The 20080-nt window shown below is 36.9% G+C and overlaps 2 protein-coding genes and 1 long non-coding RNA gene across 5 annotated transcripts; 1 reads left to right on the top strand and 2 right to left on the bottom strand.

Moving 5' to 3' along the window:
- Nucleotides 1–526: 526 nt before the first annotated feature.
- LOC138870293 (uncharacterized) lies at nt 527–1302 on the bottom strand. Its single transcript, XM_070148085.1, has 2 exons — nt 1205–1302; nt 527–920 (listed from the first exon to the last, which is right to left on the bottom strand). The coding sequence occupies exons 1-2, from the start codon at nt 1300–1302 to the stop codon at nt 527–529; spliced, it is 492 nt and encodes a 163-aa protein (XP_070004186.1).
- A 1216-nt stretch (nt 1303–2518) lies between these two features.
- On the top strand, nt 2519–10803 carry LOC104245108 (zinc finger CCCH domain-containing protein 16). 3 transcript variants are annotated; one of them, XR_011400414.1, is made up of 10 exons: nt 2519–2681; nt 4510–4714; nt 6904–6992; nt 7082–7177; nt 7924–8017; nt 9101–9393; nt 9478–9587; nt 9660–9886; nt 10020–10092; nt 10322–10348. XR_011400414.1 is itself a non-coding variant. In XM_009800684.2 (10 exons), exons 1-10 carry the CDS (start codon nt 2638–2640, stop codon nt 10358–10360), a joined length of 1254 nt encoding a protein of 417 aa, XP_009798986.1. In that variant the 5' UTR covers nt 2519–2637; the 3' UTR covers nt 10361–10803. The 3 variants fall into 3 exon arrangements, 2 of the variants coding, with proteins under 2 accessions (XP_009798986.1, XP_009798981.1); XM_009800684.2 differs by having other exon boundaries at nt 9666–9876; nt 10322–10803; XM_009800679.2 differs by having other exon boundaries at nt 2520–2681; nt 9660–9876; nt 10322–10803.
- Nucleotides 10804–11104: 301 nt separating this feature from the next.
- LOC104245129 (uncharacterized) lies at nt 11105–13668 on the bottom strand. The gene is made up of 2 exons (XR_011400415.1): nt 13325–13668; nt 11105–11666 (listed from the first exon to the last, which is right to left on the bottom strand). It is a non-coding gene; the product is annotated as an uncharacterized lncRNA (long non-coding RNA).
- Between the last annotated feature and the right edge of the window lie 6412 nt (nt 13669–20080).

Raw genomic sequence — 20080 nt, 5'->3', positions numbered from 1 at the left:
TGCATTCTTCCAAAATTCTAATAGGGATTTCGTCTAGCCCGATTGCTCTACCCATGTGCATCTTGTGCATAACCCTCTCGACCTCATCTACTCTTATGCGCCTACAATACCTGAAATTTCGGTGATCCTCGGAGTGCTCCAAATCGCCCAGCACAATATTCCTATCTCCCTCTTCATTTAGGAGTTTATGGAAGTATGTCTGCCATCTTCGTCTAATCTGAGCCTCTTCCATCAAAACTCTACCTTCCTCATCTTTGATGCACTTAACTTGATCCAGATCACGGGCCTTCCTCTCTCTCACCCTGGCTAGACTGTATAACTTCCTGTCTCTGCCTTTGTCCCCAAGCTTTTCATGTAGATGCCCAAACGCCGCAGTCTTAGCCACCGTAACCGCTAACTTCGCCTCTTTCTTAGCCCTCCTATAACTCTCCCTGTTCATCCTCTTTGCCTCCCCGTCCATGCTCTCTACAAGCTTCAAGTATGCCACTTTTTTAGCTTTCACTTTCTCTTGTACCTCCTCACTCTATCACCAGTCACCTTTGTGGCCGCCAGAGAAACCCTTTGAGACCCCTAACAGCTCTCTCGTAGCTAATCTAATACACTCAATTGTCGTGGTCCACATACAGCTCGCATCCCCACTGATCCTCCAGGCTCCCATAGCCAGCGCCTTCTGCCCCAACTCTTGTGCTTTGTCATAAGTCAAGGCACACCACCTGATCCTAGGTTGACCATACATATCCCACTTCTTCCTCTTCCTCACGATCTCTAAGTCCATCACCAATAACCTATGCTGAGTCGTTAGATTCTCGCTTGGGATAACCTTGCAATCCATGCACAGACTCCTATCACACTTCTGGAGGAGTAGATAATCAATTTGAGTCTTGGCCAACGAACTCTGGAAGGTGACCAAATGATCTTCCCTATTCGAAAAACATGATATAGCAATCACCAAATCAAAGGTTTTAACACAGTCCAACATCGAAGTACCACCTCCGTTCCTAACTCCAAAACCAAAGTTGACATGCACACCATCATAACCCCATAGGTCACCTCAATATGACTATTGAAATCTCCTCTTATGAATAACTTCTCGGTGTGCGGAATGTCACGGACCAACCCGTCAAGGTCTTCCCATAAACGCCTTTTAACCTCCTCGTCCAAACCCACTTAAGCCACGTAAGTACTACTCACATTTAAAGTATACCCTCCCACAACTAGCTTAATAGCCATCAGTTTGTCCTTCACCCTCCTAACTTTTACTACTAGCACCCTAAGATCCCTGATAATCAAGATACCTACCATGTTCTTACCCCTCTCGTATCCTGAGTACCACAATTGAAACCCATCCTCATCTCGAGCCCTAGAACCCACCAATCTAGTCTGCTGGACACACACTATATTGATCTTCCTCTTCTGGAAGATCTTTGCTAACTTTATCGACTTCCACGTCAAAGTACTTATATTCCAGGACCCAATTCTTAGTCTAACATATCCCTTGCCACCTTTGCCCCCCGTCCCCCTCTTCCCCCAACCCACACGAGGACATGACCTTATTCTACCATCATTAATCCCAACCACTACAATATGAGGACAATTATGCTAAACCTATCTTTTAAATAGGCAAAATTATTAAACTAAAAGAGGCAGATCTAAGACTTAAGTTCTATCCACTAATTATGTGTAATAGAAAAACAAACAAGCAAGAATTCAAGTTTTTAAAGTTTGCTGGTCAAAATTTTAAAGTTTATTGGTTAGATTTTTAAAATATAAATCGCTAGAGTTTTCACTTTTCAGCCATAATAACAAACAACAACAAATTCGGTAAAATTTTACAAGTGAGATCTCGGGAGGATAGTGTATACCAAAATCTTACCCGTATCCTGGGAAGGTAGAGAGGCTAGAGTTTTAAGCCATAATATAAACAATTCTAGTGATCTATCTGAATTTTATGTCAACTGTACAAAGCTATGCAACAGTCAAAATTTTATGACAACCACTATAACTTGCAAAATTATGGCAACTCTCATTAAATTCTGTCTCGAGGCTATATTCCCAAGACTTTACTTATCGGGTCCAAATTTAAATGGTGCCACCAAATAATTCTATTTGTGTCGTTCTCCTATTTTTCTACCTCTTTTGTGGGCACACTTGGCCTGACATATTGATGAACTAAGGCCATTTGTTAGCATTCGACTTTTGGGAATTAAGTCATCTTTGATAGACAGTGTTTTATTGTGAATTGTAATTTTTTGGTGTGAATTTAAATTATTTTACCCTTAGAATGCATACCAAATTCTGAGTGAGAAACTAAAGAATGATATCTCGTAGCACAAGGAAAAAAACACTTTTTTTTTTTTGTGGGTAAAATTGAACATAAATTCTTTAATTTCTTATAATTATAATTTATATATTCTGAAAAGTCAGAAAATATAGATTATAATAATCAATAATTTTAAAAATTTAGAAAATATTAAAAAAATAGTCAAAGCAAAACGGCTTTTGACCTTTCAGGCGATTTCACTTGTCAGTATTCCATAATTTGTCACTGTTCTTTACAACTTACGAACTAAGAAAGTTTAAAGCTGAGAAGTGAGAAAGGAGAATAGCGGAAGCTATAAGCAAAAAAGGATTTACGCTATGCCCCCAAGGAAAGAACCCTGCAGAAATTTCTTGCGTGGCAGGTATAAATTTTTATTTTTTTGGCTTCAAATTACATTCACATACTTTATTTGTTATTATGTCCATGTATTTTAGGGTTCTTGATAAACCCCTTTACAACCTGCATTTCAAAATTCTTGATTTCCATATATGTTATATATAGAAGTAGAGTTGGTGTAAAGTCAGCATAAAATTATATTTTTTGAATTTTGTATTGGAGGGCTTGAATTGAGGGGAGTGTAATTAGAGAATTTATTTAGATGGCCCCGACTTGTTTAGGATTAAGGCGTAGTTGATTGATGGTTGTACTCCTCTTTATCGTAATGGCTGAATGATCATTAGGTAGTATAGCCTGTGGTGGAACCAAAAACTTATACAAGGGGATTCAAAAATATAAATTAGGATGTCACAGTTGGGATTTAAACACATGACTGAAGCAACTTTTGAACCCCATTCACTATAATATTTGAATTTTTCTTCATGTCAAGGGGATTCAATAGCTCACATATAAGCAAAAAAATATCATTTTTACCCTATTTGCATAGTGTAATTTTTCGATGAAAGGTGTAAGCCCCTTCACCCTACTTAGTTCCACCACCGAGTAGAGCCTTGAGCTTCAAGCTTTTCTCGTCTCTTTGTTCTTCTTGGATTGGCAATTTGTTTAATTTCAATTAAGAAATTTATGTTGGGGGTACAGAATTATATTAGTTCATGTATGGGATTGGCTAAAAGTTTAGCTTTTGTTTTGTTTGATATGGCTTCAATAAGTCTGTTACTTCTCTCCTGAACCAAAATTTTTTCTGAACAATGTTAATATTGTTTTCCCATGAGATGATTTAAATGGAGTAACGTAGTTAGTGAGGATTCATATAGCCGAACCCAACTTGTTTAAGATTGAGGCGTAGTTGTTATAGTGTTAAACTGTTAATACTGTTTCCAGTGAAATAGAAGGGAAAGAAGAAAACTGAGAAAAGACAATGTATTTCATATCGTGATGTTTATTATATATTGTCTTATTTTCATTTCCTATTGTGTCTTATTTTCATTCTCTTTTCCTTTCTTCACCATGAAGTTCAAGAATGTAAAATAAACCCTAGCTTTGATGGTATTTATTTGGCTGCCAATGTAAATTTAGGGATTTGGAATTGTGTTATGGTGTCTACAGTGGGACTACTTGGGGAGTGTGTGGGTTGTGGGGCCGGTGGGGGGGGGGTGTTGCATTTCTTTTCCTTATTACATAATATTGACCAAAGATGAATAATGATTGGTATGATATTCCATCTTAGAACTTAGAGAAAGGGTTCTATCTGTGATGTCTTCGAGAGTAAAAATGACCTGCTTAACTTAAAAACCAGTGTTAAGGCTCATTTAAGGCGCTTAAGCCCTGAAGCTCAAAAAATCTCAGGGAGGGCACTTCACGTCGCTTAAGTTGTGCTTCATCCTAAGGCAAGGCACTACGACATGCACCTTAGTGCCCTTGATTTTTGTCGTAAATCAAGCGGGTATGAAACAACAAACATAATCGCAAAGGAAAACATTGTGAATGAATTTGTTATTTTGTTCTTGAATTACACATCTGTATATATATTTCTCCTTTATTGCGCCTTTTCTTTTTAACTAAAGCCCACACTTTAAGTGCGCTCTGCGTTTAAAGTCCCAAAAGACCTAGAGCGCTTTTTAGAATTTTTCGCCTTTGACAACACTGCATAAAACATAGAAAGTATTATTCAGATTAGTAGTTTTTGTTGTTGTTGTTGTAGTTTTCGATTGAAGTTGAGTCATCCTTGTTTTGATTAGGTTCCTTTGTGAAAGTATGTAGAACAGGATCTGATCTTTGTCTTATTCATCCAGCTGTCAATATGGGGAACGTTGTAAATTTCTTCATGTTGCGCAACAACAGCCGAAGCCAAATCCATTTGGGTTTGGCAGCCAGCCCTCTAATTTTCAGAGTACGAATCTGCAGCAGACAAAGTCCAACCCTTATGGTTTCGGTGTTCAGAACAACTTCCAGCCTAGAGGGTCCAACGATCTGGGGCCCAAACAGAGTCAATATAAGGTACTTTAGCTGTTACTCTCTCTATATAGCTAGTTGCTGCAGATATATAATATTTATTTACTCCCTCCAGCCCAAAAAGGATGATACTTTTTGAATTTCGAGAATCAGACGAGTTGTTCTTTGACCGTGGTTTTTCATTTGTTTTTTTAAATATTTTGACTTGTTAATTATTGTGATATATAGTACTTTTTATGTAGTTTTCAAATATGTGAATCTTATTTCAAAAAATTCAAGATTTTATGTCCGAATTTGAGGTCAAAATTAAGAATTTTGACTCTCGAAATCCGAAAAGTATCATCCTTTTTGGGATGGAGGTAGTATTTATTTAATTTAAATACTATGCTTTCCCAGTACCATTTTGAGGAGACTTCACACCTTATACTCAATTTACCTGCTAATACATGATAAAGGATAATGTTTCTCAAGAACCTTTAGTCCTGGACGCTAGAACTCATATCATTCTTTATCTTTATGTCTCAGCGCAAGTGTTCACGTGTTGCTAGTGTTAGATGGTAGTACTTTTAGAAGTTGAAGAAATGATGGCGAGCCATAAAGATAAAGAATTGGAAGAATTAGAAGTATGAAGAAATTCATTTTATTAGTTTTAAGGACAGGCCTTGTATTTTCTTAAATATGTATTAATAAGAATGTAATATTTTGGGGTATACCATATAAAAAAAGGAACGCCGATTTTGGCTGAATGATGTAACAGCCCTTTTCATTTATTGAAAAAGAACAATCATTAGCAAGACGTGCTAGGTAATTTCATATGCTGTTTGAAGCTTTTCTTTAAAAGGCTACCTTTTGATTTCAGCAAAAGGAAGAATGTCACTGATGCTATCTTCAAACGAAAAAATCACATGAATCTAAAGTAAAAGGTTGGTCAATTGGAACTTATGGAGTTAACTATTTTTTCTTTAATATAAGTTTGTGTAGCTTAATACTTATTGTTTTGTTTTTGTGGTAACTACAGTTTTCTACTCCTAATAGTTACATACTGGCCAATCAATATCTGTGTATGGTTTTGCTGGAACTTCTGTATCATACCTTTATCTGATTACATGACATATTTATGTAATACTAGGTATTGACTTGTGCATGAGTATGTGTAGGTTCAATTCTATCCAGTTTTCTAGGTTCTATGAAGAATTAAATTGAAGATAGATTAAGGCTGTATTGTGGTCCGGGCCCGGGCCAAACGGGCCTGGGCTTTAGGCGGGCCGGGCTGAGGCGGTCCCTGGCCAAATGGTCCCGGGATTCACGATCCCAATGTGTGGAACCGGCCCACGGTGGTCCTAAGCCCACATGGTCCCGGGCTAAATGGGCCGGGCCTGCGGGCCTAACGGGCTTTTTTCGTTCCGGGCTAATTTTTTTAATTTTTTTTATCTAAGGCACTTTCTTGTAAACTATATATGTATATACTAGTATAAATTGCTTATATATAGCTATATAAATATATATTGTATGTATAGTATGTATATATAAGGGTGTATTATGTGTATATATAATTATATATTGCCTTATGTAATATATATTGCCTTATATATATGTGTGTGTATATATATATATATATATATATATGTATTAGAGATATATATAGTGCCTTATATATATGTGTATGTATATGTGTATATATATATATATATATATATACATACATACATACATACACACACATATATATATATGCTATTTTTGTTTTATCTAATGCACTTTCTTGTAAACTATATATGTATACACTAGTATGGGAGGGGGGTATTTATAGTTGAGAATTGGGAAAAAGTGTAATTATAAAAAATTTGGGGTTAAAACAAAGTTTGGGGGCCAAATGGCTATTTTTTGAAGTGCCAAACAGTTGAATTTTGATGGCCAATGACTAGATTTTAAAAATCTGACCGTTTTTTTTTTTTTTTTTTAAAATAGCTGTTGGGGCCTGTTTGGCCCGTTGGGCCCAGTTGAACCGGCCCATGCCCGCCTGCCGGTCCCGGGCTCACGGGCTATTTGGGTTGGACCGGTCGCTATGGGCTTATGCACCACTAGAGACCGGACCCGCTTGAACCGGCCCGTTTGGCCCGCGGTCCTGGGCCGTGCCCGGACCACAATACAGCCTTAAATAGATGTTGCATATTAACTATCTTTTGTCGAAAATGATGCATATTAACTTTGTTTATCTTCTCTTTTGTTTTTAGCCTTTCGAAAATAAGTGGACTCGTTCTACGAGTACCAATAGTTCTTCATCGCGGCAATCTGACAATCAGCCTGTAGCACCTAATCACACGTGAGTTCTTTGTGGCACAACCCTTTCTGTTCTGCATTAAGCTTTATGGTTTGAATGGAACTAATGGTTTGATTCTTCTACATGTGTAGCTGCACAGATTCTGACTCATGCAGACGCCAGATTATGGAAGATTTTAATAATGAGAAGCCAATGTGGTTGCTTACATGCTATGGTCATCGAAAAAAGTATGTTCTAGATCTTATCTTCACTTGACGCACTTTGCTAAATTATCTTGCCTCATACTTTGAGTTTCTCTCATGAATAAGATCTAGTGAAGATTATGCCATTTTTGTTTGGCGAGTCATCCAGCTTCTTTAATTAGTATTAAGATCCCCAACCCTCTCATTTATTTTCCAATTTAAATACTCATCCAGCTTCTTAAATTATTATTGGAAGTTAACGAAATGGAAAAATGAAGATCTCTAACCCTTCACTTTCGTTTGCCAATTTATTTACTTAGATCTCTTTTACTACTCAAACAACGAATCGTGCATTAATACAAATACTAGTTTAATTTGTTATTTGTGTTTTTCATCAACTATTATACCCATATTTGTTCTTCTAACTTGTAATTGACGACCTGGTAACTGACAGTCTTTTGGAGATGACAATTTTTCAAACCTTAGACTCCTAGTCGGAGGAACTTTGGTTGGAGAACTGATTCCATCTTCCCCTCTTGCTATCCATGTTTTTCAAACTAAACTATTGTACGAAGTTCCCTTGTTGCAACTCTTCTAGAGAGAGTGTACTCTTAGTTTCTACTCTTTCTCTATTCTGAAACTAAAAGGAAAACAAAAAGAAGCAAAATTTTATTTTATGGACCCCTGCATATATCTGGTGGGCTTAGGTTCAAGTTCTATCTGCATTGCCTGTTTCATGAACTAGTAGATCATACAGATTGATCAAGAACTGCAACTTCTTTTGTATGCAGCGGTCCATGTGATGTTATCGGTGATGTTAGCTATGATGAGCTACGAGCAGCAGCATATGATGATGCAAAACGTGGACAGAGCTTGATGTCTATTGTAAGACACCACCTTTGCTGCCTTCTTTTGCTCTGTATTCTTGGCTGATAATGTTCGATGCAATTGAAAATTGTTGGTTTCATATCTGTATATATGCCTTAAATGGAACTTGTTCTCAAAATTCAAGCAAAGAATTTTATCTTATCGGGAAGGAAGACTTCTAAGTGAAGCAGAGTGCTTTAGATTAGTTAGAAAGAGGGATACATTAACATGATCACGTTTTTCCTCTTCCATGACCTGGTTGAGTTTTCTTTTCTTCCTTCCTCCCCTGAAAATATGTTGAGAGAGGAGCGAGTTCACTTTGAGTAATGATTTCTAAAAATTTTGCAGTTTGTTTTTTGGGAAGGATAATGATGATACTTTGATATGCTTAGTGCAAATGATAGATTTTCGTAGTGCTTTTTTGATAAGGACTATCTCAGACTTTCACCCACGCTCTGTTATATTTTACAAACAAAAAGACACTTTCCATTTAAAGAGTAGACCATTTCTGCCCTTTGCCTCCAACTTAGCAAACGGAATCCTTGTTGACATTTATCATTATTTATCATCGACACATAAGCTGACGCGTGGATGACATGTATGCTGACACGTAAGGCCTTAGAAAACTTGTCAGCAGAAGCTAAACCTCCAAAGCCTCCTCTTTAGACTGTTATTTGTAGTCTCAAGTTTCTCAACCCCAAGCCTCCCTTTCTACTGGCTTCATCACCTTTTCTCATTTTGCTAGGTCATACTTGAACCTTCCCACTTGAGCTAGATGTATCTGCCTTAATTTCCCAAGTGGATTTTCCGAGTTAGAACAGACTACAGTTCCATTGCTGCTTCCATATGAAATTCTCACCTTATCTTGGCTCACTTCTTTTACTATCCAGGGAAAGATAATAATTGCTGTTTCAGATTTGTATAGGTTACTTTGCACCGATTCTCAGTAGACCTTTTGCTAGGGCTGGAACTGGCTTGGTGCCAATCTTTGACTATCTCATTACTTATCAGTAAACTCTATCATAGTCTTCGTCTAAAAGCATCTTATGGTCTTGCTTCTAAGTTTTTAACAAACTGTTTTCTGTCATCGTGTTAATGTAGGTTGAGAGAGAGAGGAACATGCTTAATTCTAAAGCAGCTGAATTTGAAAATCTATTACGGAACTATGTAGCTCCATCAACTTCTGTTCCTAATGCTCAAAGTCCTTTTCCTGGTGCCGCGCCAAATGCCTCGTTGAGTGCTCAAAGTCCTTTTCCCGTTACAACGCCGAATGCCTCATTGAGTGCTCAAAGTCCTTTTCCGGGTGCCGCACCAAATGCATCATTGAGTGCTCAAAGCAGTTTTCCTCCTTCAGCCTCAAGTTTTAGTCAGTTGGGAGCTTTACTGAATACAGGGTTAGAACTGATGCAGGGTATTACCTACATTAGTGCATTTGCACTAGAGCTTTTGGCTTCTTAGTAATTTTTTTTATTTAACAGGGCATCTGCTGCACCAACTAATACATTTGGGCAACCCAGTCCCCTTGGGAACTCTGTTAAGACATCATCAAGTTCTTCTGGGGCGAATGCTTTTTCATTTGGGAATGCAGGTGATTTAACGCGGTTTTCAAGTGTTATCAATTCTTGATTATGCATTTTATTTAGCTCGACTTTGTTTGCAGGATCAGGTTCCTTTGGCTTCGGAAGCCAAGTTACTTCCCAGTCACATCAAAACCCTTTCACTCCCAGCAATATTTCAGCAAGTTCCGAGAGGAATCCATTTTCTACCTCAATTACCTCGCAACATTTTCCTAATCCCTCTGGCGGCCAACTACCTACTACTCCTCAGGGGAATTTTTCTGCTTCAGTTGCGGTGTCCCCTGTCAACATCAACTTGACGTAATTTCCAGTAGTTACTTAACTTACCATAATTATTATATTTAGACTCTTGAGAATTAAATCATCAAATATTTCGGTTTTTTCATTTTCTGTTGAAATGGTAACTTACTGATGAGGTCCTTTGGGGAGTTCTTGTTTTGCAGGAATGCTGCATCGACCGAGGAATTCAGTGGGGATAACAGCATTTGGGCAAAGAAGGAATGGAAAATTGGGGAGGTAAGCTCGTAACATATTTTCCTTGATTTGGGCAATTTTGAATCAAGAGAGTTTATAGAAAACACTAAATATAAAAGTAAAAATTACTTTCCTTGAAGATGGAGAAGATGGTGCATCTGCAAGCATGTCTACCTATGTATTTGATTTAATGTTAGCGTAAAACAACAATATTTATAACATATTAAAGAATTCCATCGTTCATGTTTTTTAATTCTTGTTGTTTTTTCAGATTCCAGAAGAAGCACCCCCAGACAAATATATCTTTTAGGACTTTTTCTGGCACCTGCCTATTGAAGGTTGTCACTGTAAATTAGATACAGAAGAAACTTCTTTTTCGTGGCGTGGTTAATTGTTGCAACAGCAGAGAATGTTGGAGATAAGATGAAGTTCCTACGTCGTTATTCTTGTGCAAAGGGTCTTACTATATCTTCTTCTCCCTTTATACACTTCCAGAGAGGGGTCAAATATCGTTTTCTCAGCTGTTGAAAGGGTTGTAATATCATCAAGTTGTCAGCTTGTATAAGCTATCAGTTGTGTGACAAGAAAATGTGGGATCAAATTCATTTTAGTTTGTAGGTGAAAAGAGGAAACAAGAAATTGATAAGATCAGTCGCGATATTTTTTTAGTACTGTTATTTGAGAAGGTATAGTAGTGGCTACCCAAATTGCATTTACTAAAAGTATCAAAATTTTGTTTTCTCAAGTTGCCAATTCATTTGCATTGTATTTTCTCTTTCTTGGATGTACAAATTAGAGCAACTCATAACCTCACTTTACCAATATGCGTCAAGAACAATCTTCACTAGCTTGTAGCAGTAACTCTGCTACAGATTTTGATACTGTAGATTTGTACAGCAACATGATGTTCTGCTCAGAGGTAGTAAAATGTGTGCTGTGCTGTGCTGTGCAGTGCAGTGCATACTCATGAAAATACTTTCACCAATATATAATAAGCATACAGACGCTCTGTTACCAAGTTTAAGAGCTATGAAGACGCGTAATTCAGACAAGATTCACAACAAAATGATTAAACGACCTTCATAGCTGGTAATGACAGTAACACCAGAAAGCCATTAACTTGTACTGATTTTTGATTAAGGTCCAATGGAAAAAGACAAGGCAATTGCAGGACTATAATATTCAGTTGCATAACAGCCTTGAATATCATAACTCTTAACTGTCTTATCATCTTCTACTAACTCCCACTTTGGCTGTTTGGGTCTATTCACCAATGCAGACCATTATAAGCCTTGAAATCACCTGCTTCCAACTGGAACTAGTCTTCAATCTAGTTGGTCAACCTTAAACAGCAGTTGACATGTACCCGTTTCACGGTAGTGGAACAAAAACATCAGAAAGTTTAAAAAATAGGATTTGTTCTGGATGCACAAGGAGAAGATGGAGATAATAATTCTCTTTCAGCTCTTACTAGCATTAGGGGACACTTCAGTCTTGTTGTCTGTCGCAGTGGTAGTTCGTGCTGAAGGAGGCACGTAAATTCTTGCTCTTTTCAATATTTCAGCAACAACCCAGTGCTTACGCTTGCTCAGTGGTCTTGAATGATCCAACTTAACCTGAAATTGGAATTTCATCCAGTGCTCAACATCTTGTTCACAGATTACACCAAATCTAGCTACATTTGAGAGTTATCGATCTTAAATAAGCAAGCGGGAAGTTAACAGAATGATTCCATGTTAAGATATAATGCAATGCCCACGAAGGACATAATTTAAAGTTCTACTGTGATGACATTAAAGGACTAAAGTAAACCATCCTGACAGATCAGTTCAGATATAAGAGTTGCACCTGCTGCAGCTATATAGTACAACAACATACCTAGTGCATTCCCACAAGTGGGGTCTGGATGCAGCAGTAAATAATAATTTGACGAGGGAAAAAGTAAAAGAACCTTTAACCTTATCAAAAAAAGAAAGTAAAAGCAAAAGAACCTTTAATCACATGAAGCAAACATATACATCATTTACACTTAAAATTCACCAAGTCTATCTGAATCCTCACATCTTTCCGCCAACTTAAAATAGATACATTAGGTTTTCCTTACAGCCACCCCCCTTCTTTCTCAAACTCATGGTTAAAAGCGTTTTATACTTATTAATATTCCAATGGGAAGTCTCACCTTTTCTCTCTTGTATAACTCCAGGTGTAATATAATCAGAAATGCCACAAACATAACACATCAATCAACCACAATACAATCCCAAATTAATTGCGGTCGTTATATAAATCTCAACCAGTTCCACCTTTCTTTTTTGATAGGGTAAAGTTTTATTAAGAAACGGTACCAAGACAGTACTGCAGCAAATACAAAATCCCAACCAGTTCCACTCTAATTTAGTCTTCAGAGGTGTATCATAATTCGACTATAACCTACCGGAAACCCACACTCTTTATCCATAGTTGGGACCTGGAAATACCATTATTCACAAAATTTCAACTTAAAATGAAAAGGACTTCACCAACTTCATGTACCCTCAAGCAGGTACAGGAGGTAGGAACACATTGCCAACCAAGAATTTGGATAAAAATGAAGCTCCAAGATGAGTCTAGGGCATGCATAATTTTAAGTGATTATTTTTCATTGAAACAAACAATTATTTTGGAGTCCAATAACAAGCTCTCATACGAGCTCCTGGCAATTCATTTCGTAAACTATGGCCATTTTTGATTCTACAATATTTTCTCCATTAATGACTCCAGATTCTTTCATTTCATATACAGATCATTTCCTTCCCGAGTGCATTGACGGTGCGCTTTAACAATATATTGAAGAATGAGGGGCAAAGCGATTGAATGTGATCAAGAAAGATCTTTTCTTCTTCTTATATATAAGATAAGATTGTGTTTGGATCTGCATATGTTTGGTAACGATTTTGCGAGTTTACAAGCTCATAATTAAAACTCTTGAATGATCAAAGACCAAAATTATATCATCAGCAACATTTTCATCAAAAAATTTCAGTTTTTTCACCAACTTCATGTACCCACAAAAAATGGCCAACCAAGAAATAGGAAAATGAAATGAAAATCTATAGTGAGCGTAGATATGGGTAAATTTAGGTGCTTTTTTTGTGCATTGAAACAAAATTTATTTTGAAGTCAATTGCGAGTTGAGAAGCTTATAAAAAAAGCTCAAGTAATCTAAGACTAAACAAACAAAATAAAAGCACGCGCGCACACACACACACATACAGAGTGAGAAAAAATGGATTACGCGATCACCGATATTGCACTCGTTCTTCTCGTCATGAGCCATGAATTTGGAGGTGCGCTTCACATATCGATTGTAAAGCTTGTTGTGGAAAAGCCGATCGACTGCCACCACTACTGATTTCTGCATTTTGTTTGACACTACTCTCCCTACCACCGGCTTCATCGCAATTACAGAGCTAAAACCACCGTCCACGGCCTAAACCCTGCAATGTCGACTGTGACGACGCCGTTAAATTTTGGATTTCGTTTTTCACTAATAAATTCATATATTGGTGACCATCTTCCCTTAAGTTTGCAATAAGTGGCTTTTTTAGATCCACGTAATTTGTTCTGCTCTACATTATCAACCCTTGTTATTATTATATAAGGGCGTAATGACTTTCTCGCCACTTAAACTTGTATAACTTTTGAAAGTCGATATTCAAATTTTCGTCTTTCCCATTTAAACACTCAAACTTAGGGCTATGCATAATTTGGTAAATACCGAATTACCGTACCGAAATCGAAAATTTTGGTATTTGGTATACGGTATTTTGGTATTTGGTTTAAGTTTTAAAAAATTAATATTAGGTTTGGTATTTGGTATTTTAAAATAAAATACCGAAATACCAATACCGTAGCGAAATATATATATTATATTACACAAAACATCTATTATCAATTATAACATAAATATAAAAAATCTAAAATTTTACTTTCCTTTATTCTCTAAATTCATCAATTAACTCTAAATAGGTAACAAGACATTTCTAATGATCAAATATTCTTTTATATACAATTTTCTCTATTTGGGTCCATATTTGCTAGTTTTGGACAAAATTTTTGTCAACAAACATTTTCATTTTGTATTTTTGGGTATTTTCATTAAGAATATTAGAGTTTATGGCTCTATGCACTAGTTAGTATTCAAACCGAATAAACCGAAGTTACCGAACCGAATAAACCGAAACCGAAAGGAGAAAATCCGAACCATACCGAATTTTAATTAGGTACGGTATTGGTATAGGATTTTAAGAAACTGAATACCGAACCGAAATGTCTAAATACCGTACCGTACCGACCGACGGACATCCCTACTCAAACTCGTGAAACCTATAACTAATAAACACATTTGACCGTTGACCCATCTCATGTGGCGTTAGTTGGTCCTAGTCAGCCTGCTGCGTGAGTCTCACGACGTTTAGGAGCGTGAGAGCCCTCTTCCCAACGCCCAACGGTAAAAAATGGGGCCTATTTAAGTGGGTTCTTATTCCTTCAATGTAAAACACATTATCCCTCTATTCCCTCTATTATATAGCATTTGAAGCTTCATTCCTTCATAAATCTGAAGCTTTCTTTATTTTTTTTTCTTTTTCCAGACTGTGATAATGAATCAAAGTCTTGTATTTTGTCATTGTGGAGTTGAAGCTCATATTTGCATCACTTGGAAGCCAACAAATCCGGAAGAAGGTTTTATGGGTGCTCAAACTATGGTCGAGCCAATTCTTGTAATTTTTTTAGGTAGTTTGACCCACCTCTTTCAGATCACTATAAACAGGTAATTTTAGGGTTGTTATCAAGAATTAGAGAGAGAGAGAGATCGACTACGGCGTAGGAAGAGGGTGAAAATCATTGTAACTTTAGTTGTTGTAGTAGCACTAATAATTATAATTTTCTTCTTAGTCTAGTTAGCACTAATTAGTATCTTCATAACCCTATGTACAATGATAATGATAGAATGAATGATGTATTTTTTGTGGAATGAAAAGCAATTTTGACATAAACAAGCACACATATATAAACAACCAAGTTCAATCAGCCTTCTTGGTTGACAAAATTAGCACTGAATTGCTGCCTAGTAGCAGAAATAGTTTAAACATTGTTCCAAAAGAAAAGTCATACTAAAACAGACTTAAGTTAACCTACAAATTAAGTTCTGCAACTAACAGACTTAAGTTATCACAAAAAACAAACATTCAGTCATCTTCAAGGTTGAGATTGGTTGATGTTTTGCTGAGATTGGCTCAAGTTTTGACATGGAGACTGGCTTGGCTGAGATGAAGAATGGACTTGAGGTTGGCTAAGGCTTGCTTGAGTTTATCTTCTCCTCAACTGTTGTTGAAGTTGCCTTTGCGATATAGCATTTCTTCCTTGCCACCTTAGTCCAGGTGCACTATATCCAAGATCGATATTGGTCTGCCCATTATCCACTACTTTTGTAGGAGCAGAATGTACCATATCTCTTGATCCACACTGCATAGGAAGCCAAATTAGCACCCAAACTACTAATATATAAATAAAAATTCAAATCCTCAATGATCTTACCCTTTCCATCACTGTTCCTGTATCACTAAACAATATACCAAATCCAGTAGTTCTTGGTCTTCCTCAAAGTCCACTACCTCTTGGCCTTCCTTTAACACTAGCTATAATATCCTCAGAAGTTCTTGATCTCATACTTCCAGTATCCTGATGTAAGATAAAATACTATCTAGTAATTTAAAAATCATGGTCCTAATATAGATTAACTAAAGTAAAAAATGAATACTTACAGATGCACTTCAACAACTGATGGTTGAGTATTTCTAGTCCTGACAGTTCCAGAATCACTTGTAGGACCTGATTGTTGAGTTGTTGTTTGAGCAGCATGTGATGGTTGAGTAGCACCGGCATTACTGGTTCCTGCTGTTCTAGATCCTTGTACTTTCTGAAATTTCCAAAATATAAAATGAGATATAGAAACAACCAAATTACAAGACACAATCAGAAACAAATTGAATTCATTACCAGGATAGGACACTCTTTCTTGTTATGGCCTATTGTTTTACAATTAGAGCATGTCATTGGTATCCCTTTCCTTGATCTCCTACCAAACTTTTTTTTAGGTTCATCTTGAGCTCTTTTTCTATTTTTCTTAGGTCTACCAGGTATCTTGGTAATTATAGGAGGCTCAACAGTTGGATTCTGTGTTGATGGCCACATCTCCATGTTGGTTACTGGCTGTATGTAACAACTAACAACCTTTAGGTATGTTTCTTTCCTGTACCAGTGGGTTACATAGTCAGCAGGCACAAATCTCTTAAAAACATTGCACATATTGCATGGGAGCATGATATTTCTTTGAGCTGCCATGCTCTATATGTGCATGTATTGTTGGACAAGTCAACAATATATTTGTAAACCCCATGTTGTATCTCATACCCAGTGTCCCCATTCTATTTAAATTCATGCTTAACAGCATATTGAGATTGTTCCTCTCTGTACCCCATTGCCATAGGAGATACATCAGAAATCCACCTTGTTGCAAATTCTCTCATGCTAGTCATCCTCTCCATCACCTTGACTCTAATCTCTTTTAATATGGTTATGATAGACTTGTGCCTAGCAGACAAGATCCAATTGTTAAAGCTCTCACACATGTTGGTCTCCACAGAATCACATTTACTCCAATCTTTGAAGAATGCTCTACACCAACATTATTTTGGGTATCTCAGCAAGTCCTCAATGATCTTACTATCACCTAATTCTGCCAGCTCATCTATCTTAGCCTTCAAATATGCTACAAATGAAGCCCTTGCACAGGCCAAGAACTTCTTCCTTCTTTCTTTTCTTTTCCACTTTTGTTTCCAGTTGCTCCATATGTGTTTTGCACACATTTTGTGCTCAACATTTGGCAATAACTCAGAAACAGATGTAACAAGTCCCTTAAGCAACAAGAAAAACAATTAGAATATCAGAAACATATATAAAGTAGACAAGTAATTAAAGGAAGAACAGGGGTGAAGTATATACCTTCTGCATATTAGAAATGATGGTCAGCCCTCACCTTAGGATTTTGTGAGCTGCAGATCATGTATCAAGCATCTAAAAAACCATGACCATGTGTGCTTTGTCTCCTTTTCAACCACTACCCAGGTAACAAGGTACATTCGGTTGTTACCATCTTTACCAATACATGATAGTAGCTCACTCTTACACACACCCTTCAAAAATGCTCCATCAAAGCCAATAACATTTCTACATCCTTCAAACCAAGCCACTTTGCAATCATGTAGACAAATACAAATACCCACAAATACCTTTTTACCAAGTATTTTTGGAGGTCTTCACAACAACAGTGCTGCCAGGATTTGTAGACCTCAACATGTCAGCATAATCATATATTCTAGCAAACTCCTTCTTGTAATCACCAAGATACTTACCCATGACCTGATGTTTAGCCCTAGCATATATGGATTTTTAATCACTAAGATACTGACCCATGACCTGATGTTTAGCCCTGGCATATATGGATTTTCCCACATACACACCATACTTTATCATAATCAAATCTTGCAACTTCCTAAGCTTTATGTCAGGTTGGTTGATAATCTTGTCCTTGAAATATTTAGCTACCCATGCTGTATTAGCCATCTTGTTTCTGGTTGCTCTAAAACACTTATGAATAGGGTAGTAGCTGCTGACAATGAAATCCCCTGTGTGTCCCTCCAAACTTCCCAAAATATGTCATCTACATCTTATTGAGTTCACACATTTTGCCCTAACCATATGTTGCTCATTAGGCCTCAACTTAATTTGAACTCTTCTTTGTACAACATAATCTTGCAAAACAGATTTGAACTGCTTCACATTTTCAAACACCATTTCCAACTGGATTTTTTTTTCTTACAAGCAGGATCAAAGTATACCGTGCTACTGTATCTTCTTAGTTGAGGGTTGTGCACCCCATCTTCTTCAACTACTTCATCATCTGTATCCTCACTACCTGGATCTGAACTGTCCAGATATTGCTCATCCCCTCCCAACTTTCCATCATAATTGGATCCCCTGTCTTTATACATGTCTCCAAAACCAGGGTCTATACCTACAGGTCCACTAGGTATCTCATTAGTATTAATTTCACTAGATCTTAATTTACTACACTTTGCATTCACTGTAGCCTGTCTGACAACAACAACTTCAGGTTCTAGGTCACTTGTCTCTCCAACAATATCCTCATCAGAACCATATAATGACTCATCTGTATCATCATCTTCAGAAATAGCCTCATAATTTTTATCCTCACTCTCAGTACTTAGCTCACCACCCTCAGCATCACCCTCAAAATCAGTTGCTAAATGAAAGTTATAGAACTCACCTTCATATTCACTAGACTCTTCTGTTTCAGAATCACTTTCAGCAGCCCTCTCTTTACCCTTCCCATGAGTGTTATCACCCCTATTTATATCATTGTTAGGTGAGTATATTGCCCTAGCATTAACATCACTTGTTTGCCCATGTGACCTTTTATTAAAGCCAAATGGCTGAACATTAGTGGGACCCACATTTATACTACCACTACTTAACATTTCATCTAGGTCCAAATCAAGACATGGTGTATTAATTGTGCGATATATATACACATCAATAAAAGCTCCATCCTTAAGGTCTTGACAGAAAGCTAACACATCAGCATCATATTTCAGAAATCTAAATTCTCCTTTTCGGTTAATTTTACATGCATATTTATCTACTGTTAAGTATCCCATATCCTTAGCCCAATCATGAAAATGAATTATATGTAATTCATCAATGTCAGCTTGAAGAACAACTGGCCAAGTTTGCTCGTTTATATACCTCATAAATGGGTCAGCCACTAACCACCCTAGATGATGAAACTGTAATTTCACATAGACAACCATTGAAACCTATAAAAAAAGAGGGGCCAAGTGAGATACACTTCAACCCTAAAAAGCCATAAACTTTAACAAAGTGGGAGACAAGAATATTTTGATATTCAAAAAAGCCTATTTTTAACCCTAAATGTCATATCACTCATGAAAAAGACAAACCCCTAAAATAAAGTGAATATACGACTGTTTTTCCCAAAATCCTAATATAAAATTCCATAATTTGTGCATGTATACAAAAGCCCTAATTGTTTAATCCCAAATGCCAGATCAGACATGAAAAAGATAAAACCCCTAAAATAGAGTGAATATTCAAGTGTTTCTCCAAATATAAAATCCTTAATATAAAATCCCAAAATAACAGATGAAAAATTGTGCATGCAGACAAAAATAGCTTTCACTATCAAACATTACCCACATTATTTCACAAGAAATTAGAAGACAAAATAGAAAACGACATCAAAAGAAATAAACTAACCTTCAGAGCCTATAACTTGACTGAAATCGAAAGCTCAGACCAAACGAAGCTCGATCAGCTTTTGATTAAAAGAGGGGGGGGAGGGGGATCCCAATCGGTTGGTTTTGGAGTGATTACAATTAATTTTGGAAGGGGATGACTAATGTTTAGGCCATTGCTTCACCTAGGTTTAAGAGGGGACGGTTGGTTAGAGAGAGGAAAATAGATGAAAAATGGGGGAGGGTTTGTCGGTGCACTGATTAAAAGAGGGGGGGGGTTAATTTCATGCCCTTGACGTGTACCAGTCTCATTGGTCATTTGCTGACTGGATGGACACGTTATCGAATGTGTAATACACGCGCGTAGAGTCAAGGGTAAAATATGTTTATTAGTTATATGTTTCACGAGTTTGAGTGTTTAAATGGGAAAGACCAAAGTTTGTTTATCGGCTTTCAAAAGTCCTACAGGTTTAAGTGGCCAGAAAGCCATTTCTCCTATAAGTTAGGGAGAGTATACCCACTTTAAGAAAAATAATTACTCGTACAAGGTGAAATACCATAAATAAATCTATGGTATGTTATTTTCCCATAATTGTTTTTTATACAAATAGCGGTGTTTGAGTCAGTTTACATATCTATTTCATTAGGTTCTT

This window comes from Nicotiana sylvestris, chromosome 6 (genome assembly GCF_000393655.2).
Source record: "Nicotiana sylvestris chromosome 6, ASM39365v2, whole genome shotgun sequence".
Lineage (NCBI taxonomy): Eukaryota > Viridiplantae > Streptophyta > Magnoliopsida > Solanales > Solanaceae > Nicotiana > Nicotiana sylvestris.
Note: the sequence above shows the minus strand (reverse complement) of the source record. Positions and strands in the feature narration are given on the sequence as shown.